This window comes from Stegodyphus dumicola, chromosome 6, assembly GCF_044657685.1.
Source record: "Stegodyphus dumicola isolate Sdum_Otavi_A_Nest chromosome 6, ASM4465768v1".
NCBI classification, from domain to species: Eukaryota; Metazoa; Arthropoda; class Arachnida; order Araneae; family Eresidae; genus Stegodyphus; species Stegodyphus dumicola.
Window position 1 is genome coordinate 85608561 of NC_140773.1, and position 20685 is coordinate 85629245.

General features: G+C 32.3%; 1 protein-coding gene across 4 annotated transcripts in view; it reads right to left on the minus strand.

The window, feature by feature from the left end:
* The window catches only part of LOC118198196 (uncharacterized), a 156030-nt gene that overhangs the window by 16623 nt on the left and 118722 nt on the right, over positions 1-20685 (minus strand). For all 4 annotated transcript variants that reach the window (XM_085818631.1, XM_085818630.1, XM_085818629.1 and 1 more), the window contains 3 exons: positions 17219-17330; positions 14261-14705; positions 5370-5845 (listed from right to left, as the gene is read on the minus strand). In XM_085818631.1, coding sequence (XP_085674757.1) covers positions 5370-5845; positions 14261-14705; positions 17219-17330 — 1033 coding nt within the window. The remainder of the gene's footprint in view (positions 1-5369; positions 5846-14260; positions 14706-17218; positions 17331-20685) is intronic.

Consider the following 20685-nt stretch of genomic DNA (forward strand, 5'->3'; position numbering starts at 1 on the left):
GCAAAGAAAATTACGCATGGAGCTGGGATGAATCTACGCAAATGGGTGATAAATGATAATAATTTAGTTAAGAAAGAGGAAAAACATTTTGACATTCATCCATTAAGCTCAAATGAAAAGATACTCAAAGTATTAGGAATTCAATGAGACATTCAGGAAGATAGTTTGAGTGTAGAGACTTCTTGTTTGACTGAAATTTCAAAAAGAAAGAAAAGTACCAAACGCTTCATCTTCCAAAGAGCTGGAAAAATATATGATTCTCTTAGACTGATCACACCATTCACTGTTTGACTAAATATATTATTGTGAAAGCTATGGCTATGTAAATTACCATGGAATGCCGAGCTTCCTTCTGTTTTGAATGACGAGTGGTCTCGGCACAGTGATCTTTCAAAACTCAGTAACATTAGTATTCCAAGATTTGTTTTGCATTCATGTGATGAAAGGACATAGATCCATGTTTTTTCTCACATACGCCAAAAGTCGTATGGTGCAGCCAATTATGTAAAAGTATAGAATCAAGAACAACTTTCTGTAAATTTGTTGGCCTCCAAGAGAAGAGTTTCACCAGTCAAAAAGGTTTCCTTGCATCAACTAGAATTACTGGGTGCAATGATTGTTGCAAGATTGGAAATGGAAGTCAAAAAAGTTCTGGGTCATAAAGGTTTATCTAATATCATTTTTTGAAGTGATTCTAAAGTTACACTGTATTGAATTAAAGGATACAGCAGAAGATAGAAGTCTTTCTTTCGTTTAAAATCGTGTTGATAAGATCCAGAAGTTGATTAATTCTATTGTTCAATCAAACATAATCCTGCCAATCTTCTGAAGCATGAAGTTAGTGCTTTGTCTCTAGTGAGCAATTCCAAGTGGTGGACTTGTACAGATTTTTAGATTTGTAAGAGCCACATCTTCCTACAAGTGCTTACAACCAACAGTTCCAGAGGTTGAGCACCTGACATTGAGTGAAAGGGAATCCTTTATGCACAAAAGCAAAAGTTCCATTGACATTAATGACCTTTCTGAGGGAACTGTATTGATCGACATGATCTTCAATGTTTTAGATGAACTCTTGAATTTTAGTGACAATTATTATAAAGACATTAATGTTTTTAGGTTTATTTATAATTGCAGGTATGGATTAAAAAATGTACAACCTCTTAAAGTAGAAGAGGTAAGAACAGCTGAGGAAATGCTTATTAAGCATGAGCAGAGGGTCCTATCTTGTAAAAAGGGCATAGTGGGTAACTTAAAAATTTACATTACTTTGTTGATCGCAAAGAAATAATTCGTGCCAGTGGCCATCTTGGAAGAGCATCTTTGCCATTTTTTCAGAAATATCCTGCAATCCTGTCAAGAAATTCTAAGCTATGTAGGATTTATTTTTCTAGTGAGTACAGATGATTATTCCATTTTGGCCCTTAAGGATTATTGAATACAGTACATTTAAAATTTTGACCATTATTAGGTCTTAGAGATTTGGCACAAAAAATGTAAGTGTGCACTTCATGTGACATGCTTTAAATGTAAACCAATTTTGTCTTCAAAAATTATGTGTAATTTACCGTATGATACAGTAAACAGATCAACCCCATTTAGTGATTCAGGTTTGGATCTATGTGGTTCACTTAAAGTAACTTCCACATATTAGAGAATGGGCATGCTTAATAAATGCGTATGTACAGTACAAAGTCCGAAATCCAGACGTCCATTATCCGGAATGATCTAAAATCAGGACCTCAAAAACCACCAATAACATTTTTCTGGTAGTCTTTATACATGAGCATTTGATTCCTTCTCTCCGTGCATAATAAAACATCTACAGACTCCTGATTGCTAATTTCACTTTGATCCTAAAATAAAATACCTTGTTATTGAAGAAACAATTATTTTAGCATAAATTTGTACGATGAGTAATTTGGTTCTGTTGCTGCGTATCTACTTGGCACCCAGCTCAAGCCGAAACATTCTAGATACATCGTTGATCTGACGCCAAACTGGCGAATCATTATTTTTATCATACTTTCCTTTCGTCACCGCATGTTTATCAAAACATGACAACTTGAGTAATGACTCATGTAGCAATGCCTAAACAATTTTTTTATGTAAGTAATTAAATAATAAAGGAATATGGTAACCTTTTATGCTATCATTACACTAGGCGATCATTACAGATTTAAGTTAAATGCGCTAAAAATGTTGACGAGGAAAAATTTACCAAACATTTCTTCCCATATGCTAAAAATAGATTTTGTTGATGATACCCTAAAACCCAAAGATTACATTTAGGGCTGTTTGAACTAAGAATAACTGATTTGTTATTCACATAAACAAAGAGACTGGGCTCATATGGTCGTATCAAGTCGCAGAATTTAGGGCCCACAGAGACTGCACGAGGCGGTAAGATATCTAGGCTTAAGTATATGGTGGGAATTTATTATTCAGAACTCTGATAAGGATGTGCAGGAAATAAGACACAAATATAGTAAGTAACTAAACTAATATAATTCAGGCTTAATTGTCTCAGTGCGCGATAGAAGCACGCTAAAATTTAATGGAACAACTTGTTGTTAGTCGGCAAGCTCATGATGCATAGCCAAATATGAATAGTGGAGAACAGCTAAATTTGATGATGATAGCCGCTAATTTAAAGATTTTCGGATAGCTCAAAACAATGGTGAAATTTTCTCATTAATGGATTTTGTAAAGAAATTTCGAGAAGTGCTATTAAATGAAGATCATATAAAAAAAGTTTTTCATTGTGATGACAATGCTTCTCAATCATCAATGAATTAATGAATGGCGAATCTGTAGTACAGTTCTAGATCCAGAAAATACTACTACCGATAGTGAAAAAGTGACAGAGAAGTTACTGAAAACGAGAAAATTTTGATTGACAAGTTACCGTAATTTCCGGAAGAAACGCAGCGGCGTTTACGTGTTTAAAACTTAAATTTTCAGCGGGTGCGTTGTTTCTACCCATGCGGCGTTTAGGTGCAGTAAAAATAAAATATTTCCTATGATGGTCATTGTACATAGTTTGGATGGCCTTGTCATTGTGGATAGATTGGTGCTGTTCCCACACAAAAGACCACTCAGTTGCTTTTTGCGAACATTATTTTGTTTGCGTTCTTTCCCTTGAACGGACCTACATGCCTTATTCACCCTAAACAAGATCTCAGAACAATAACATTCTTCCCCCTTTCAAATCAACATTCTCTTCAGTTTGAATAGTCCCTTTCCTCTGCCATTCGATGAATCTTCCAGGACCCATCCTCTTTCCACCCCTGCCTTTTCTGCAATTTTTTTCAAAGGCGGACACGACTCCACCTGCCTCGCAATAACGAACCCTGACGTATTTCCCCTTCAGCATGAATGGATTTTTCTTGGTATTCTGCCAAATACAAATCCCATCAGTTAGGGTACAAGTACTTGTTGGATAGTTTTTAATTAGGGAGTGGAAAATTTTTGAAAATGTCTCTAAACAGCACAGAAGCTATACATTTCTTACCTTTAATTTATTTTTGAGTTATGGTTTCATTTCATGCATTTTTCTTAACTGGTATGTCATATATCAGGACTTAGGTTGAATTTTTGCATCTATACGGCCCACGACGATCTCACGCGAAATTTAATCTATTGCGGCGTTTCTGTGTAATTTTAATTTTTTTCCCGCCATTTTTCTCGAGTGCGGCATTTACGCTGATGCGGCCTTTCTTCCGGAAATTACAGTAGTCCGAATTTTCAAAACAGCAGTTACAGGTCTTCAACAATGTAACTGAACAAGAGATTATGTCTGTCTACAGAATTAAAGAGAAAGTATTAGCACAAAAAACAAAACAACTAAATATTAAAGCTCTTTTTTTTTTTTTTTTTTTTTTTTTTGTAAATTTTGATACCCTTTAAATCACAAATACTTCATTATTTCATAAATCACAATTTCATATTTTTAATTTTATAATTTACACATGCCATCTTACTAGATCTAAACTGATGATCTAATATCTGGAAAAATCCCAAATCCGGAATCGTGGATATCCTCACGAGTCCGGATTTCGGACTTTGTACTGTATATGCTTCATAATATGAGCTATCCATCTTGAGCTTTTGTCAAATTTAACATCTAATGCTGTAATTGCCCTTTTTAAGCATTTCATGGCTAGACATGGCAAGTATGAGAAAATATTCACTGATAATGCTCCTAAATTTGGAGCAGCTAATTCTCTATTGAAGAAATTTTACAATGTAATTAATTTCGAGACAAAACTTTGGCCTCATATTTCATTTCTGAAGGAATACACTGGAACTTTATTCCTCCTAAATTCTCTCATTTCAGAAGACTATGGGAAGCCAGTGTAAAGTCTGTAAAGCATCACTTAAAGAGAACGATAGGAAATTTGTGTGGAGTTTGAAATAATAACTGTGCAAGTAGAGGGAATAGCAAATTTGAGACCTCTTACACTCATTTCCAATGATTCTGATTATGAAGTTTTGACCCCGGGTTATTTTTTAGGGAGATTGATACACGATTCTACAGCCAACGATAATAAATGTAGATGAAAATCAGTTAAGACACTGGCAAAGATCAACAAAGGTTGTTCAGATTATTTGGAAAAAATCGTCAAATGGCTATTCAGGAACTCTACAGCACAGAACCGAGAGGATGGTTGAGAAGGTCAATATTTCTGTTGGTACTTTAGGATACTTGTACAAGATCACTACATAATAATTTGCAAATGAATTTTAGGTCAAGTTATTAATGTCTATCATGGATCTAAAAATAAAGTAAAACCAGTTAAAATCAAAACAAAGTCAGGAGAATTAAAAAGGTTGATTACAAAGATAGCAGTACTTCCTAGAGAAAACTGACATTTCTGCATATGTTAAAGGAAAACTGCAGTTGGCACCAGTACTGTAATATCTTTAATTATAATAATAGTATCATTGTTGTTTAAAAGTACATTAATAAGATTGCTTTAAGAATGTTTTTGTATATAATTTCTTGAAATTCTGTAATTCTAGTCAGGGGGGAGTGTTAAATCTTACTTTTGCTTCTGAGGGCAAACTGGGTGTCAACAAATAAGTGAAATAAAATGATGAAATATAAATTAATTAGTTTAATTGAGTTAAGGTCCATTTTAATAATTAACCAGACCACTAGTGAAGAAAAAATTTAAAAAATTACTACAAATATCTTTTATATCCCAAAGGATCTATTAAACTTTGTCTTTGCTCTAAAACATATTCTTAGATGTGGAAACACATTTTTAGAAGTTACTTTTAGCTTCTTACATTACTTATTCCATCATTCTTCTAAAATAGCATGAACATAATGAAATTTATTAAATGTATCGAAAACTTTTACATACCTTATCCTCAGTAGCATTTTCCAACACATCAGTACTGACTTGTGGTTCTTCAATAACAGATGATTTTGCTTTAGGATCAATAGAATCAAGAACTGATGCATGGAGAAGAGGTGGAGGTAGAAGGTCATGTTCTGATGCAGAATTCTGCAGTCGTGATGAATCATCATCATCTGACAGCACTGCAGGTAATAGAACAGGAGGTGTCTGCACACCATCTCGATCTGTTTCTTTTTCAGAGGATTTTGTTTCTTTCTTCTTCATTTTAACTTTGTGCTTCTTTTTATCTTTAGTAATATCTAATACGTAATTTTTAGATTTATCCTTTTTCCTTAGTTTTTTATATCGATCTTTTTTAATACGCTTGTGCTTCATTTTCTTCTGACACTCTATATTAAGCTTACTAGATTTTCTCAAAAATCCACGAACTTTAATTTTTGAGCTTTTACTTTCTCCTAAAACAGCATATTTTAAAATATCTAGAATGGGGGAAAAAAAATTGAGTCAATGGAAAAGAAACTATTAAAACACAAACAATAAATATTAAAACATATATATTTTAATAATAATTATGATAAAGTATATATATTTACAAACTGCATCAAAATACAGTACAGGCAGCACTTGACTTTCACATATTCGTCTTTCGCACATTTTTTTAAAGATTTTAGTTAATACTGCAAAAATTATTTGTTTCTATGCAGTCACTTCCATCAAGCATCATAACTCACACTCACTCTAGAGTAGTGGACATTTCAGAACCCATGAACTTTATATGAAAGAAGAACATGCTTATAAATCATATAAGGATATGCTTCTTATAAGCAGCACGACAAAATCATTGTGACGCCACACAGAGTCCAAGTTGTGGTAGTGGGGGCCAAACATATAAAATTTGTTAGACAAGATCAGTCTTGTGTTAGGGCATGTGTGGATGCATTGCGCATTTTGCCAATTTATTTATTTGCATTTCAATATTTCACCCTTATAAATTTATAAACATGAATAAGAAATGCAGAAACTGCGGTGTTGATATGAATAAAAAGAAATTAAGGACTCATAAACTTCATATGATAGAGACAAGGATGGAAATAATTAAGACATTCTTAAAGCAGTAAATCTTTTGGTTTAACAGCCATTTGTAAGACAAAACCAGGTTTACAATATGTTTGATTTTGAAAAAAAAAAAAAAAAATTAAGGAATATGCTAAAAAATGTGGAAAAATATATTTAAAGATTGTTTACAAAAGACATGATTTTGTTGTCATGAATTGATGCTCAACATCAAAACGATGCCTGTCTAAGTTTTTCAGTTATTCAACCTAAGGCTCTTAGTTTGCATGAAGCCTGAAAGAATGAATCAAAAAAAGATAACATGGTATTACAAAGGAAATAAGGGCTAATTTGACAAATTTAAAATGAGGTAATCTTAACACAAACTTAATCTCACTCAAAAACTGGCTGATATGGATAAAGCTGCTGCAAAAGAATTTATTCCCTTGCTGTCCAGAATTACTGTAGATGGAATATATTCTCCAAGCCAAATGTTCAATGTAGATGAGATGGGTTTTGGAAAACAAATGCACAGTTGTACATTCTTATTGTTAGACAAATCAGTTCCCCTTGGACATAAACCTTCTAAAAACCATGAGACAGTGCTTCTTGGTGCAAACTTATCCAATCAATTAAAATTGAAGCAAATGTTAGCTTATCAAATAGATAATTCCCAGAGCACTGTAAAGGTTTCCAGTTATTAGGAAATAAAATAAGAAAAAAAAATCCTCGGTTACTGAGCTAATACTTAAAAGATTAGCGCACTCTTTGTTTCGTACCAGCAGTAGCAGTTAGTCAATAAAGATAAAAATTGCAATTTAAACCATTACTGATCCTAGACAATGTTCCAGGTAAGCCCAAATTTGTATAGAATTTATAACCAGAAATCAATGTGTTTCTTCTTCCCACCTATCTCATACAGTCTATGGACCATACAACGTTTATTAAATGATATTATATGAGAACAATAATGAGTCAGTCCATTAACGTAACCAGCAGAGAAGGTGAGCCTAAATAAGCCCCTTAACTGCTGCGGGCATATATATATACGCCTTGCTCAGCTGATGTGTTAACTGCCATGGCATATATATATATGCCCTTCCAAACTACTATTATTTGCTTTGCGCTGCTACCCGTAAAATTATTCGCAAAGCTTTGGAATGCAACACCACAATGAACTTGACAAAGTATGCGAAGGAGGATACTATTTCAGAGAAGTGTGGGGAGAAATTGGACAGAGGGGTGTGTCTAAAGCGGTGAAAAAAATGACCACACAGTATTGGCTGGTGTTTGAGTAACATATTTTTTTTTAATTCTGTGTCCTCCGTTTTTTTGTTTACTTTTTGTACTAGGTTCCAGGAATAAAGAAAGATATAATGGATGTTTCAAACCCATTTATCTTTTTTGATGAACTGCTCACACTTCATATTGTTACTGAAACTAACTGTTTTGTAATATAATGAGTATATGAACCAACACCTTGCAAACGAAAAATCAAGAACAAAATCGTGGCATTCAACCAGTTCAGAAGAAATATATGTTTTTTTAGGCATAATGATTTCAGAAGTTATAACACTGAAACCTATATTACACTTTACTGGTCTAAAAATGAATTGATTGAAACTACATTTTAGGGATCTTTTTTATTATAATTACACCTTTTTATTATACTTTTACTCAAAACATTAAATTTTTTGCATTCATTTTTTTTTTCTTTATTTTGTGAAAGTAAACAGTTTTTAGAAAGTAAAACTTACATTTATTTTCCCCCAACACATCTCAGAACTATGCGCGCCTGCGTGAAAAACCGTGGTACTGGGAAATGAATTTTTTACGTTTTCCGCGGCAGTTAAGCAGGACTCGTACACATTTCTGCACATGGAAATTAAGTACTTTTAAGGACCATTAATGAAGAAAACTAAGGATCTATCAGAAAATGGGAGCTGAATAAATTCAATTAAAATTCAGTCAACTTATGTCTGAACTCCATTTTTGTAATAACACTCTAAGAATAAAATAGATTCGTAAGTAGGATGCATTCTTATTAAACATAATTTAATAAACATAACTATAAAACAAATTTGAGAATAAAATCCACTTTATAAAGTTTATCAGGTAGCATTAAATATTTTACACGTATAATAGTTGGACATAGTTTGAAGATAGTTTGAAATAAGTAATAGTTTGAAAGAAGATTAGGGACATTTTACTTACGTATTACTAACACAGTTAGCTTTTTATTGGGTTTTTTTTTTTTTTTTTTCCTTTTATGTCTCATTTTGCATGTACTTAGTCTAGAGGTTTAGTAAATAGAAGGTAAATTTTATGTCAAATGTCATACGTTAAAAGGAGATGTAAAATCATATTCATCATTCACATTTGTAAAATCACATTCATTCACATTCAGATTCAAAACAAAAGACTGGCTGTTGTCACCGCTCCTGCTTGCCTACAGAGAGATCTGCCGATAACAACAAACCTGAAAGGCCTGATATAAGCACGGTTGGCAAGTTTTGAAAGTTAGCTGAGCTCTGTCTGACGAGCGAGTGTCGTATTGGGTTGGCAACTAAGTAATTGCAGATTTTTTTTAGAAAATCAAAGACAATTTTTTTCATGGAACTAAATAACTTTATTCTGTAATGTATTGCCCATTTTGATCAATGACCTTTTGCCATCTTTCAGGCAGCATCATAATCCCACATTCATAAAACTTCTGGTTTTTATTAGCAAAAAACTGAATCAGGTACAATTTGACATCATCATCATTATTGAAATTTTTACCATTCAAGGAGTTTTGTAAAGATCGAAATAAAAAGTAATCAGATGGTGCAAGGTCAGGACTATATGGTGGATGTGGCAAAACATCCCAACCAAGCTCCAATAATTTTTGCCGAGTGACCAAAGATGTGTGTGGCGTTGCTTTGTCATGATGGAATACAACACCTTTTCGATTTGTCAATTCGGGCCGCTTTTCTCCACTGCGTTGTTTAATTTTGTTAGTTGTTCAATGTAGACATCAGAATTGATCGTTCGGTTGGGTGGTAAGAGTTCAAAGTAGGCAATTTCTTTGTAATTAAATCAAACTGATAAAAAAACCTTCTTTTCATGAATATCAGCTTTCGATGTTGTTTCAGTTGGTTCACCTGGCCTGCTCTACGATCTTTTCCGCTTGATATTGTTGTAAACAACCCATTTTTCATCGCCAGTTTCATCGTTTTTAAAATGGATCATTTTCATTACGTTTCTTTAGCAAATTGCAGCTGTTAATGCGTTGCGTTACATGCGTTTCTTTCAGTTCGTGAGGAACCCATGTATCGAGTTTTTGAACATAGCCAAGTTGTTTTAAGTGATTTTCAGTGCATGTTAGTGATACATGAAGCTTCTCTGCAATCTCAAGTGTTGTACTGTGACGATCCAAATTGATTATTGCTTTGATTAGGTCGTCATCAACTTCAACTGGACGACCAGAGCGTGTTTCATTTTTGAGTGAAAACTCACCAGAACAAAATTTGGCAAACCAATTTTGACACTGCCGTTCTTTTAAGGCTTCGTCACCATAAACAGCACATAACTTTTTATGAGCTTGCGATGTGTTTTTCCCTTTGCAAAAATAAAAAAGCAAAATATGATGAAAATGTTCCTTTTGATTTTCCATTTTTCAACGAACGCCAAACGAAAACTACGCAACCTATCAAAAAACGTTTTTTACTGATTGACAGCTGAATTGCCTACTATCAAATAACAAAATGTGTTTTACATTTGTACTACGTCTGCAACCCTAAAAATTCAACTTAAGCAATCTATGTGTGAAATCCGCAATTACTTAGTTGCCAACCCAATAGCTTCATGTAGAGTTCCAGGGCTTGTAACTCAGTTAATATACATTACGGTTCTAACAATCCACTAAAGCACCAGAGGTGATAAGTTGTTTTGCATTATTTTAAGTCTCACTAGATGCGAAGAATAAGGTTTAGATGAATTTTTACATATTTGTGTTTTATCTTGTGACCACGGTAAGGGTTAAATGAAAGGCAATAACTCGCTTTAATAAGCTGAGATAATTTTTAAGAATAAGCAGTTAGTTACAAGTAATTAAATTAGGTATTATATAACCTTAGTCATTATGGATTTACATGATCGCTATTAAATTTTATTTTTTAACAATATTTGTTAAAAAAGCCCTATTACAAGCAAAAACTAATAAAATTTCACAGTTTAAAATACATGCAATTTATGACATAGATTCTTAAATGATATCAGAATAATTGCACATTAAAAGCTACAAAACATTTATGTTTTGTAACAATACTCAACATATTTATCCATCATTTTAATTTGAAGCCTTCCCAAACATTTTGGCTAGTGTATATTGATTTCCTTCTATTTAAGCATCTATCCTAACAATAATTAGAGATTTGTCTCAATATGCAAACCAATGTTCTCACTAGTTTCTGCATGCTTTATCTCTTAACTTGCCAACCTCTCCACAAGGTACCTATAAGGGTTTCACTTGAGCTAGTAAAAGTTAAATAGTACAACCCCCCCAACTGATGCAAAGCAAATTATCGCTATATCTGAAAGTAACGACAAAGTCACACAGGTTTAAATAAGCTTCTTATTTAAAAAGAAGTTAGAATATAAAGGCATGTTTTTATGCTAACAAAGTCAATTACAGCTTGTAGTGATGTAAATAAGAGTAAAATTCAAGCTAAAAATATGGACTAGTGGTCAAAGACTATACAATTTAATTTCATCTTAAGCTGGCTCAATAACTCTATCATCACAACAAATTCAAATGTCGGCAGCGGTTATGCAAAGACAAATAATTACAAATTATAAGAGCTGGCAGGAACTATTGAAAGGAACAAGTGGAGGTCAGAAACACACTCTTGTCTTACATTCCAAAAACCTCAGTTTAAAAACTGTCTAAGTGATTTGTATTCTGGTGAGAAAATAGAAATGGGAAATTATAGTAAATGCTGAAATTGTAAAGAACTGGGTAATTTACATAACCCAGTAACTGTACACATCTTTGAAGAATAATCTTCTTTCTCTTTATGTATTCGGTTTCTTTCTTCCACGTTTCCTTTTCATTTTAGGATTTCTGGACTTAATTAAAGATTTCTGTTATTCTAAAAAGACTAAATGCATTTAGAATGTAAAGGAAAAGCTGCTAATTTTATTTCTCCAGTAATATGAAAATTCAGAAGAAATATGAAATATATATGGTAAGGTCTGGTTACAGAGCTGGTGTGGCAAATGTTTAGAATTTAGTGACACACCGAGCAACAAAATCTAGAAATTACAAAACTTTTAGAATTTAGAGGAGGCATTGGAGGCAGAATTTAGAAAGGCACCAAGCAGCAGAATTTGTTATCCACAGAGATTGCATCAGATGGGAAAATGAATAGTGCCACCCTGTGCATGATGCATTAAGACATATTATATGAATCTTTTAAATTGTCAGTTTTCAATTTCTTTATTAATAAAAAACTTCTTTTCTATAATTTGCTTGTCCATATGATAAGATAAGAAGCATTCTTTATATTTTCCATGCTTGTGTCTAGTGAAAAGTTGAGAAAATAAAGGGAAGATAAAAATGTTAAGAAAAAAAAATCTAGTATCAAAAGTAAAACATTCAACTATTATGTTTTCATTTTTCTTCCAGACATTCTCCAAAAAGTAAGAAACTACAGGTTAATACCATGGAGACATTAAAGTTAATTATGTTCCATTTTGTCACATTTTTCTGGAATCTTCTAGAATCGTAGGTTTATAAATCTTGCCTTCAAATCTTTCTAAACTTTCCAAGCTGCAATGTCTAAAATCCTAAAGAAAAATTACCCCTACCAATTCTATAACAGCAAAAAGCCAGAAAATTTTTGAGGGGGGGGGGGAAATGGAAGAAAAAGTGTAAAATTAATTTTATAGAGAAAACTGATGCATATTCTGAGACAATTACATGGGGAAACTCTTACCATGCAAAAATTAAAAAGACATTTTTTATTAATTACAGGGCCCACCAGCGGCCGAGCAGTAACGTCGCTGAACACTGGTAGTTCGGTCCGAGGTTCGAATCCCGCGAACGGGCTGTCTGCATGGGTGTTTTCGTGGTTTTCCCCATGTGTAACGTGTATACGAGCCAGTTTCCCTTAAAAAGTCCTTCACGAGGCATCCCTCCCTTAAGGCAGATAGCCCTCGAGTGCTTTGCCGTAATCTAATAAACCAAACTTTATTAATTACATAGCTACTTTGCTATTGCTAAGAACTGTTTCATAAATTGCGCTGCTATAACATTATACCTTGCTTATTTTTCAGATTCAAAATATTGTATAAAAGGCCAAAATGGAATTTATAATATGACAGAGGAAAATAAAAATGCTTTCTTTAATGTTACTTCTTAAATATAATTACAATTCATTACATTATTTTTATGAAATTTATCAACGTTATAATGTTCTAAAAAAGTCATAAAAAATTCACAGATTTTGGAATTAAAATATTTCTATAGAAACTGATCTTAAAATCGTTAAAATGTTGATAAGTTGCCAAATTTAGAACCATTTTTAATAAAAGAAAATAAAAGAATTTACATCCCCAAAAGCGAAATGTTCTTCATCAGAAAAAATGAAATAATTTTGAAATGCTTACGTCTGACTTCTTGCTCAGAAACTCTATTCCGTATTTGTATTAGAAATAGGAACAAATTATAACCCATTAGCGCATTTACCCATTCAAAAGATATTTTCAAAGACCATATTTGTCAGCGAATCGCCAAAAATATTTCTCCAAAATGCTAATTCACACTCAAAATGACAGACATAAAAACAAACAGAAATTTCAGATGATTAAAATTAAGGACCTTCTGCCTATTTTGGCTGAAATTAAGGACTTTTAAGGACCAAAAATCAAACTTAAGGACTTTTAAGGACTGTACAACCTTGGTTAAGAGATTTTTGGGAGAACCATAACATATGGACTGCAATAAACAATACTGGAGACCTGTGGGTTGAAACAAAAGAATCAACAATGAAAGGTTTCTGGAAAGAACTGTGTCCACAAATGATGAGTGATTTTATAAATTTTGAAGAAATTTCAGAAACTATCACAGATGAAATAGTTTGCCTAATGAATGAACTAATCTTGGATGTCAACAACGAAAATGATAATAAGCCGTTTCAATCTTACTCAATACTTCTTTCAAGTGAAAACTTAATTGAGGAACAAGTGTTAAATGAAATACACTATAAAAGCGAGGGAGCTGATCAAATACTCAAGATTTTGAAAATCAAAAATATGAATGAAAATTAACTCTGTCAAATTTATAAAAAAGACACCTGAAAGCTCTTCAACCCACCTCATTAACTTAATTATGTATACTGATAAATATTTTAAAATACAAGTTTTAATGTTCCTTTTTTTTAACATCCCTCTGTTTTCAATCATTCAACTTTTGCACTTATTTTCATGAACCAATTATGTGTGAAAGTCAAGGGCCAATATATAGTAATTCAGGAATTCACATGATTAAATTTAAATTTTAAATTAGCATGTAATTTTTGTGAAAAACGTTTTAGTGCAGAATTACAAAAACTTTATTAGAAGCATTCTTAAAAAAGCATTATTAGAGAAGTTGTAGTTCCAAATACATGAAATAGTTATGGAACTTTAGTTACAGAGGTTTACATTCTTCAAATTTTTACACTTTATAGAATACTACTTTTAAATTTTGAATAAATATTCCAAAATACTATATTGAATATATATATGAATATAGTACTTTAAGCAGAATACATCTAGTTTAAATTACCGTTACAATTTCTTAATAACCGAAACCATACCTGTTTCTTGCTTTTGTTCTTGAAACCTTTTTTGCATTTTTAGCTTATGTTTCTTCAAAAGTTTTCGCTTCAAATTCTTGATTTTAGCACTTGTGTATTTCAAATAATCTACAGAATCATCACTGGAATCCATAAGGGAGCTATGAATGCTAGAAAGTTTCATTCTTTTCCTTTTCTGTTCTCCTAAAATAGCATCTAATTCAATATGCTTTTCTGTTAATTTCCTTTTATTCTTATGCTTTAATAGTTTCCTTCTTTCCCTTTCCTGAGAGAGCAGACACGTTTCACATTTAATTTTTTCCTTCGAATACCACACACCTCCAACAAATATTTTTTCCATTTTATTATTAGTTTTCACACGCTCACTCAGCAGCTGTTTCTTTTTATCTCGAACTTTGGATACTTCCTTCTTGCATTTCTTACAATTATCATTCTTGAAATTCCGCTGCAATAAATAAAATAAATAAATAAATAAAAAAAATTGCAGGCATCCCTTTTAGACATTTTCAAATCTATCAAAACAAATTATAAGTTTTGTACAGCATTCACAAGCTACACAATAACGGTTACTTAGTAACTACAAAAATTTAATTTATATATACAGCTTAACCCCACAATAACAAACTTCAAGGGAATGAAAATTTGGTTTACTATATTCAGTCTGATAAGGAAAAAAAAAAAAAAGGATCATCTTAAAACACTATAAGGTATTTTCTCCCTCCTTTTGGCATGCCTTCGTGATGCAACGGTCAGCACGCTTGGCACATATTCGAGAGGTCCGGGACTCGACCTGGTGAGGGCACTACTAATTTTTCAAGTCTTCTACTTCAAAATAACCTAATGTCTCTGCAACACAAAGTAAAAAATTCTTGATGAATCAGAAAAATGACTAATTAGTATTATCACAACTTCCTAAAGAAATGAATAATAACTCCAAATTTTAAAAAAATTATATTACTGGCAAACTAATTATTAATTTGTTTTTGTTGTTTTTCAGTTTCAACATACTGTTGCGTGCATACAGGTTGATAATGGATTGAATACACAAATAAATGATGAGAAAGAAACACTTTACAGTCCAGGAACTTTTCACAAAAGTACGCGTATAGATCTTCTCACAGCACAATCGGCAGTTACTACTACAAATTACCAAGAATTTTAAATACAACAAAAAATGCATCTAAGCTCTCACAGAGATCTCTCAATATGCTGAAGTTAACTGTGAACTAATGTTCTCTCCGGCTTTATGTAGTTTTTTTCAGCCACTAAAAAATTAACAGTACCTTCCATTTTTCAAAATTCATGGAAGGCATATACAGTTACATAGGGCATTTGGGCCATTTTAAACATTTATAGTATCCCTGTACATTTAAAATATACCAGGACTGGACCAAAATTTTGCCCAACAGTTGCCAAGTTTGGCGATTTCTTGCCAAATTTGGTGATGAAAATTAGTTGCAAAAACCCTCGCCAGCTTGGTGCTATCTTCCCAATTTTGCGATATAGATAGATAGATATGTTAAATGACCTGCCCCTGCAATCATTTTTCCTATGGAGCTTTGCATTTTTGAGCCACTTCATGTTTTATTACATTAGCGATACTAAAATTTTACATATAATTTCACTACAATTATTTACACATATACAAAATTCATAACAATATGTTTATATTTTACACAACAAATTACTTGGCATAAAAGTTATGCCATCCCTCCAATTATCATATCTATCTAAAATACATATTTATTATTAGCATTTGTTTAGAAAATTTCAGATTACAGCTTCTTTGAATGGGAATCTTTTCAGCAATGCTTCTTCATTACTGAGTACAAGTTATACAGTCTCTTTTTCCATATGATACCAACTGTAGATTTGGAGTACACTATATTCTGGACAGATATTTATTTAGTTGTTTGTAGAATCTAATTTCGAATAATGCTTGACCTTTAACCTTCAATAGAGAATGCTATTTGTTTACCACTCGGCACACAAATGCATTTTAGTTACCAACTATTTTGCAAGTACAGTGTTAGGTAAAATGATACGTGAAGTTTCATTCTTCTGGAAAATATGAAAAATGAAAAAAAAAATTATCACTCATCTGTCCTATCCAGTAAGAATGTATTAATTTCTTGTAAGATATTTAGGAATGCAAAATAAAAGTGAAGTAGCCCTTATAAAGAATATGTTAAATCTTGCAATAGATCTAAAGAAATCAATCGTCATGGCAGTTTGGATACTGAAACAAAATAAACTGTTAAGAACTGAAAATTTTCATTCTTTAAAAGACGAAGCACATTTTCATAAGTATCTATTCACAGCTTCCTCTTTCCTTGAACAGCATAATTTCCATCATAGCATCTGCCTTCAACAGAGAGCTCCTTCTGACAGTTTAATTACAGAATCTGAATAGAATCAGAGAACCCATTCAAGATCTTTAGTGTCCTAAAATATTCTTATATGTCCTGGTTCTACAAGAACTAGGTGTTGACCTACTTTGCATAGCATTTGAAGGCACAGAGAAAGATGAGGCAGTAAATATTAAAAAACAATAACTTGGAAAGAGGATTTTTTTTTTTTTTAATCCTTAAAGGAATATGGATCCAAACATCCTAAACACAGATCACTTTAAGAGTTACTATTTTATAGCTAAAACTCAAAAAATCTTGCAAAAAAATATTAAAACTATAAAAATATAGTAAGTCAAAGGTATACATAGAGTTGGTTATATCCAATTATCATACATTTGGAGGTTTGTAATAGCCACATACATTAATACAAAGTGTATAGGAAATTAGATGGAAATAAAAAGTTCATTCGTTTGCTTATAGGCTGAGGTTCGTTACAAACCCCATTCTCTGTGGAGTGTTTAACTGCACATATAAACTATTAAATAACTACTAAAAAAAACAAATGAGCAAGCTATTAAAGTGTAAATGAATAAATAAAACTATTAACCTGTGGTTCCCAAGAAAGGCAGCCAGGATCAAGTTCAATTCTTCGACATCTCTTTCTAGCCATTTCAAAAGAATATGATTTTAAAGATTCTTCATCAACAGACACAGAAAGTCTATAATGATAAAAATTACCATTAAATCCAGTAAAAGTGTTTAAAAATATATTTAAAGCTGTACAGAGAGCAGAAATAGGTACTCAGAATTAATAGTTTCCATTAGGATATTTTCAACCAATGGCAAAAAATTACCACAAAACAGACATCAGAACCAGCTTTTTTTTCCTCCCTCCCCCCAGCTCAGTCAGTCAATACCAAACTTAAATCACCTCATCACTGTAGGTTTTTCCTGCCTGAACGACATGGGCTATCCACATTAGCAATATAAATCCATTAATTCTTCAGCATTCAGTTTAGCCCCAAGAATCAAATTATTCTTCAGTTATAATTTCTACAGTGGATGGACCTGTTTTTATAAGCTTTTATTTAGCTAACTCGTAGTATTTGTTGCTATAAGAAATTTGTCACTGATTTTCAAACTGCTTCCTGATAAGCTATCAAACTTAAATTTTGTACACACATTCTTTATAAATGACAATACAATGATAAGAATTTTTTCAAAATTCAATTTATATATATTAGTATAAAAATTGAATTAATACAGTCAAAAGTCGTTAATTCGGAATGATCTATAACCCGGACCTCAAGCTAAAAACTTTATGCGCATGCACCGCGTTGACACATGCGTATAGGCGTTTACGCGTGCGCGTAAAACATTTATGACTGCGCATATGCATGTGCGCAAGTGCACAATACGTTTTCGCGTGCGCGTTTCATGTATAACGGACGGTTTAAGTTAAAACTATCTATTTCAGTTAATGTTGATGATTGCGTTGTTCCTTAATCTTCGAATTGGATGCGGCTTATTATTTTTTGCGGACTGTAAGAGCAATTTTATAAAAGTAAACTTGAACTTTCGATTATGTCAAATAGAATTTCCGATGCTGGAGCTGCCAAAGGATCTACAAAACGAAAGTATGTTTCGATGTCCATCAAACAAAAAGTAGAATTGCTGCAAAAAATGGATAAAGACATGAAGAAGATGACAGAGGGGTTAGTGAAAACGAAAAAATTTCGATTGACAAGTTAGTCGGTATTCTCGGCACAGCAATTACGGGACTTGAACAGCGGAACTTTGTAACTGAACAAGAAATTATGTCTGTTTATAGAATTAAAGAGAAAGTATTATCACATAAAACGAAGCAACTTACATTAAAAGAAATGTTTAATAAAGTAAACAAATAAACATTAAGCTTTTTTTTTGTAAATTTTGATACCCTTTAGATCATAATTGTTCTTTATTTCATAAATTACGGTTTCATATTTTTAATTTTAAAATTTCTGCATGCCATCTTAAGATATTTAAACTGATGATCTATAATCCGGAATCGCTGAAGTCCCGACGAGTCCGGATTAACGACTTTTGACTGTATATAATAATTTAATGTTGAAATGATATTTCATACACATCTCCTATCTCCGAATTTTACTGTTTGTGCCACTAGACAGAGTGGAAAAAAATCTTTTAAACGAATTTTGTAATATAATTTCTGATTTCTTAACTGAACCATTGGATAGTGAAAAAAATCTTTTGAATAAAATTTTTAATATAATTTCTGATTTTTTGGCAAATTTTTGTAAATTGCTTTTTTTATCTATCTCATGGACTGATTTTAAAATTTCAATATATAAAAATATATATGCTAGAAAGTTTTGGAATTTTCACAGTATTATAAAAGCATGCTCTTTGTTCTACTTTATTTAAACAAGAATGACAAAATATGTTGAGTTACTTTCTATACCTACCCCTGAAAAAAACCAAATACTGCAGATTTTAAAGCAGAAGGGAAAACTGGATTGTAGTTTTTTTGTTTTGTTTTGTTTTGTTTTGTGTCACAAGATTCACTTAGAGTTTTGAAATTATGATGTCATTACATACCACAAACTTTCCTTTGCTTTCATGTACTGATATACTAATACTGATTTTGTTTAACTTATTTAATCTCCATCCACTTGCTAGAAAGAATGACTTGTAAAGAAATTAAGTTTACTATAAAAGCCTTCTGCTATTTTATTAATACTGTTTCTTTATAGATAGATTAAAAAATATTAATAAACTACTTTATAGATTCTTAAACCCTTCGCGCCGGGTAGCGCAAACGCGCGCTTACCGCTGAGGCCGGCAGTGTCTTACGCGAGCGTTTGTCCAGGGCCGGGGGCTTTTTTGCTATTAAGCCTAAATCCATGAAATTTCTGAAGTATCAACGCAGTGTTTAATAATGCTCTATAGAGTATTTAAACGGCTTATGCTTTATAGATATTTTTATATATACTTTAATTACCTTATTTCTAGTTTAAATGCATATTTTACACACTTTACTTTCATTACTCACCATTTTATGACTTTTAACATTATACATCTGAAAACTAAATATATTACTTAAAATTCTCTTTTCGTATGAAAAATTTGAAAACAGGGATCTACACACAGTCCTACGTTACATTCCTTGCACTCGTATTAACTCATTTACCGTTTTGGAGGATTTTTTGGGGAATGTGAACAAACAAAGCATCGTTGTCTCATTTTCTTATCAGTCTCTTCTGAACAAAGTTTATGAAAATGTCTTTCAGTTAATCTTTCAGAATCAATATCAGAATTTCAGAATCAATATCTGAAATATTTTGCATCATTTCTGCTATTTCATGCTCTGTTAAACATTTTCGACGCTTCGACATTGCAACGGTAAAAACAGAAAGAATTGTCTAACAAGATCTAATTATTTTCTAAGAACTGAACTGCAAACCGAAATACCCAACGCTTTAGCGAAAATAAAACTTCTCTACTTACAATAAACAACTACCACGTGCGAATTTAAAGAGAAGTCATAAATCACGCCATTCGGAAACATTTATTTCCCCTTTTGTTTATATAATCAAAAACGCGTGTATGTGAGTCATGCTTCTCTCATTTCGAGTAGAAGGTCTAATGTACATGTATCTAAAACCATATGGACATACAACGCTATCTTGTGGCAGAAATTATAGTTTTTAAAACTTTCCAGGACACTGGCACAAATACGTGACAGTCGGGGCTGAACTGGGAAACCCTCTGGCACGCCTGCGTGTCGGCCGGGAAGTGAGTATGTTCGTTGCTGGCACGTAGACGTGACAGTTGGCACGAAGGGGTTAATGAAGGCAACACAATAGATAAAGCAATTTTTTTTTTAATTTAATGATGAAATAATATTTTACACATACCTTTGTTTAACACATAAACTAAAAATCTCAGAATTTTACTGTTTGCAAATAGGATAGGGCCAAAAAAATTTTTTTTTTAACATAATGACTGCTGACCTGCATAAGAGTACATTGGATGAGTGGGCCACAGTAATTTTATTGGTGTAAAAAATTC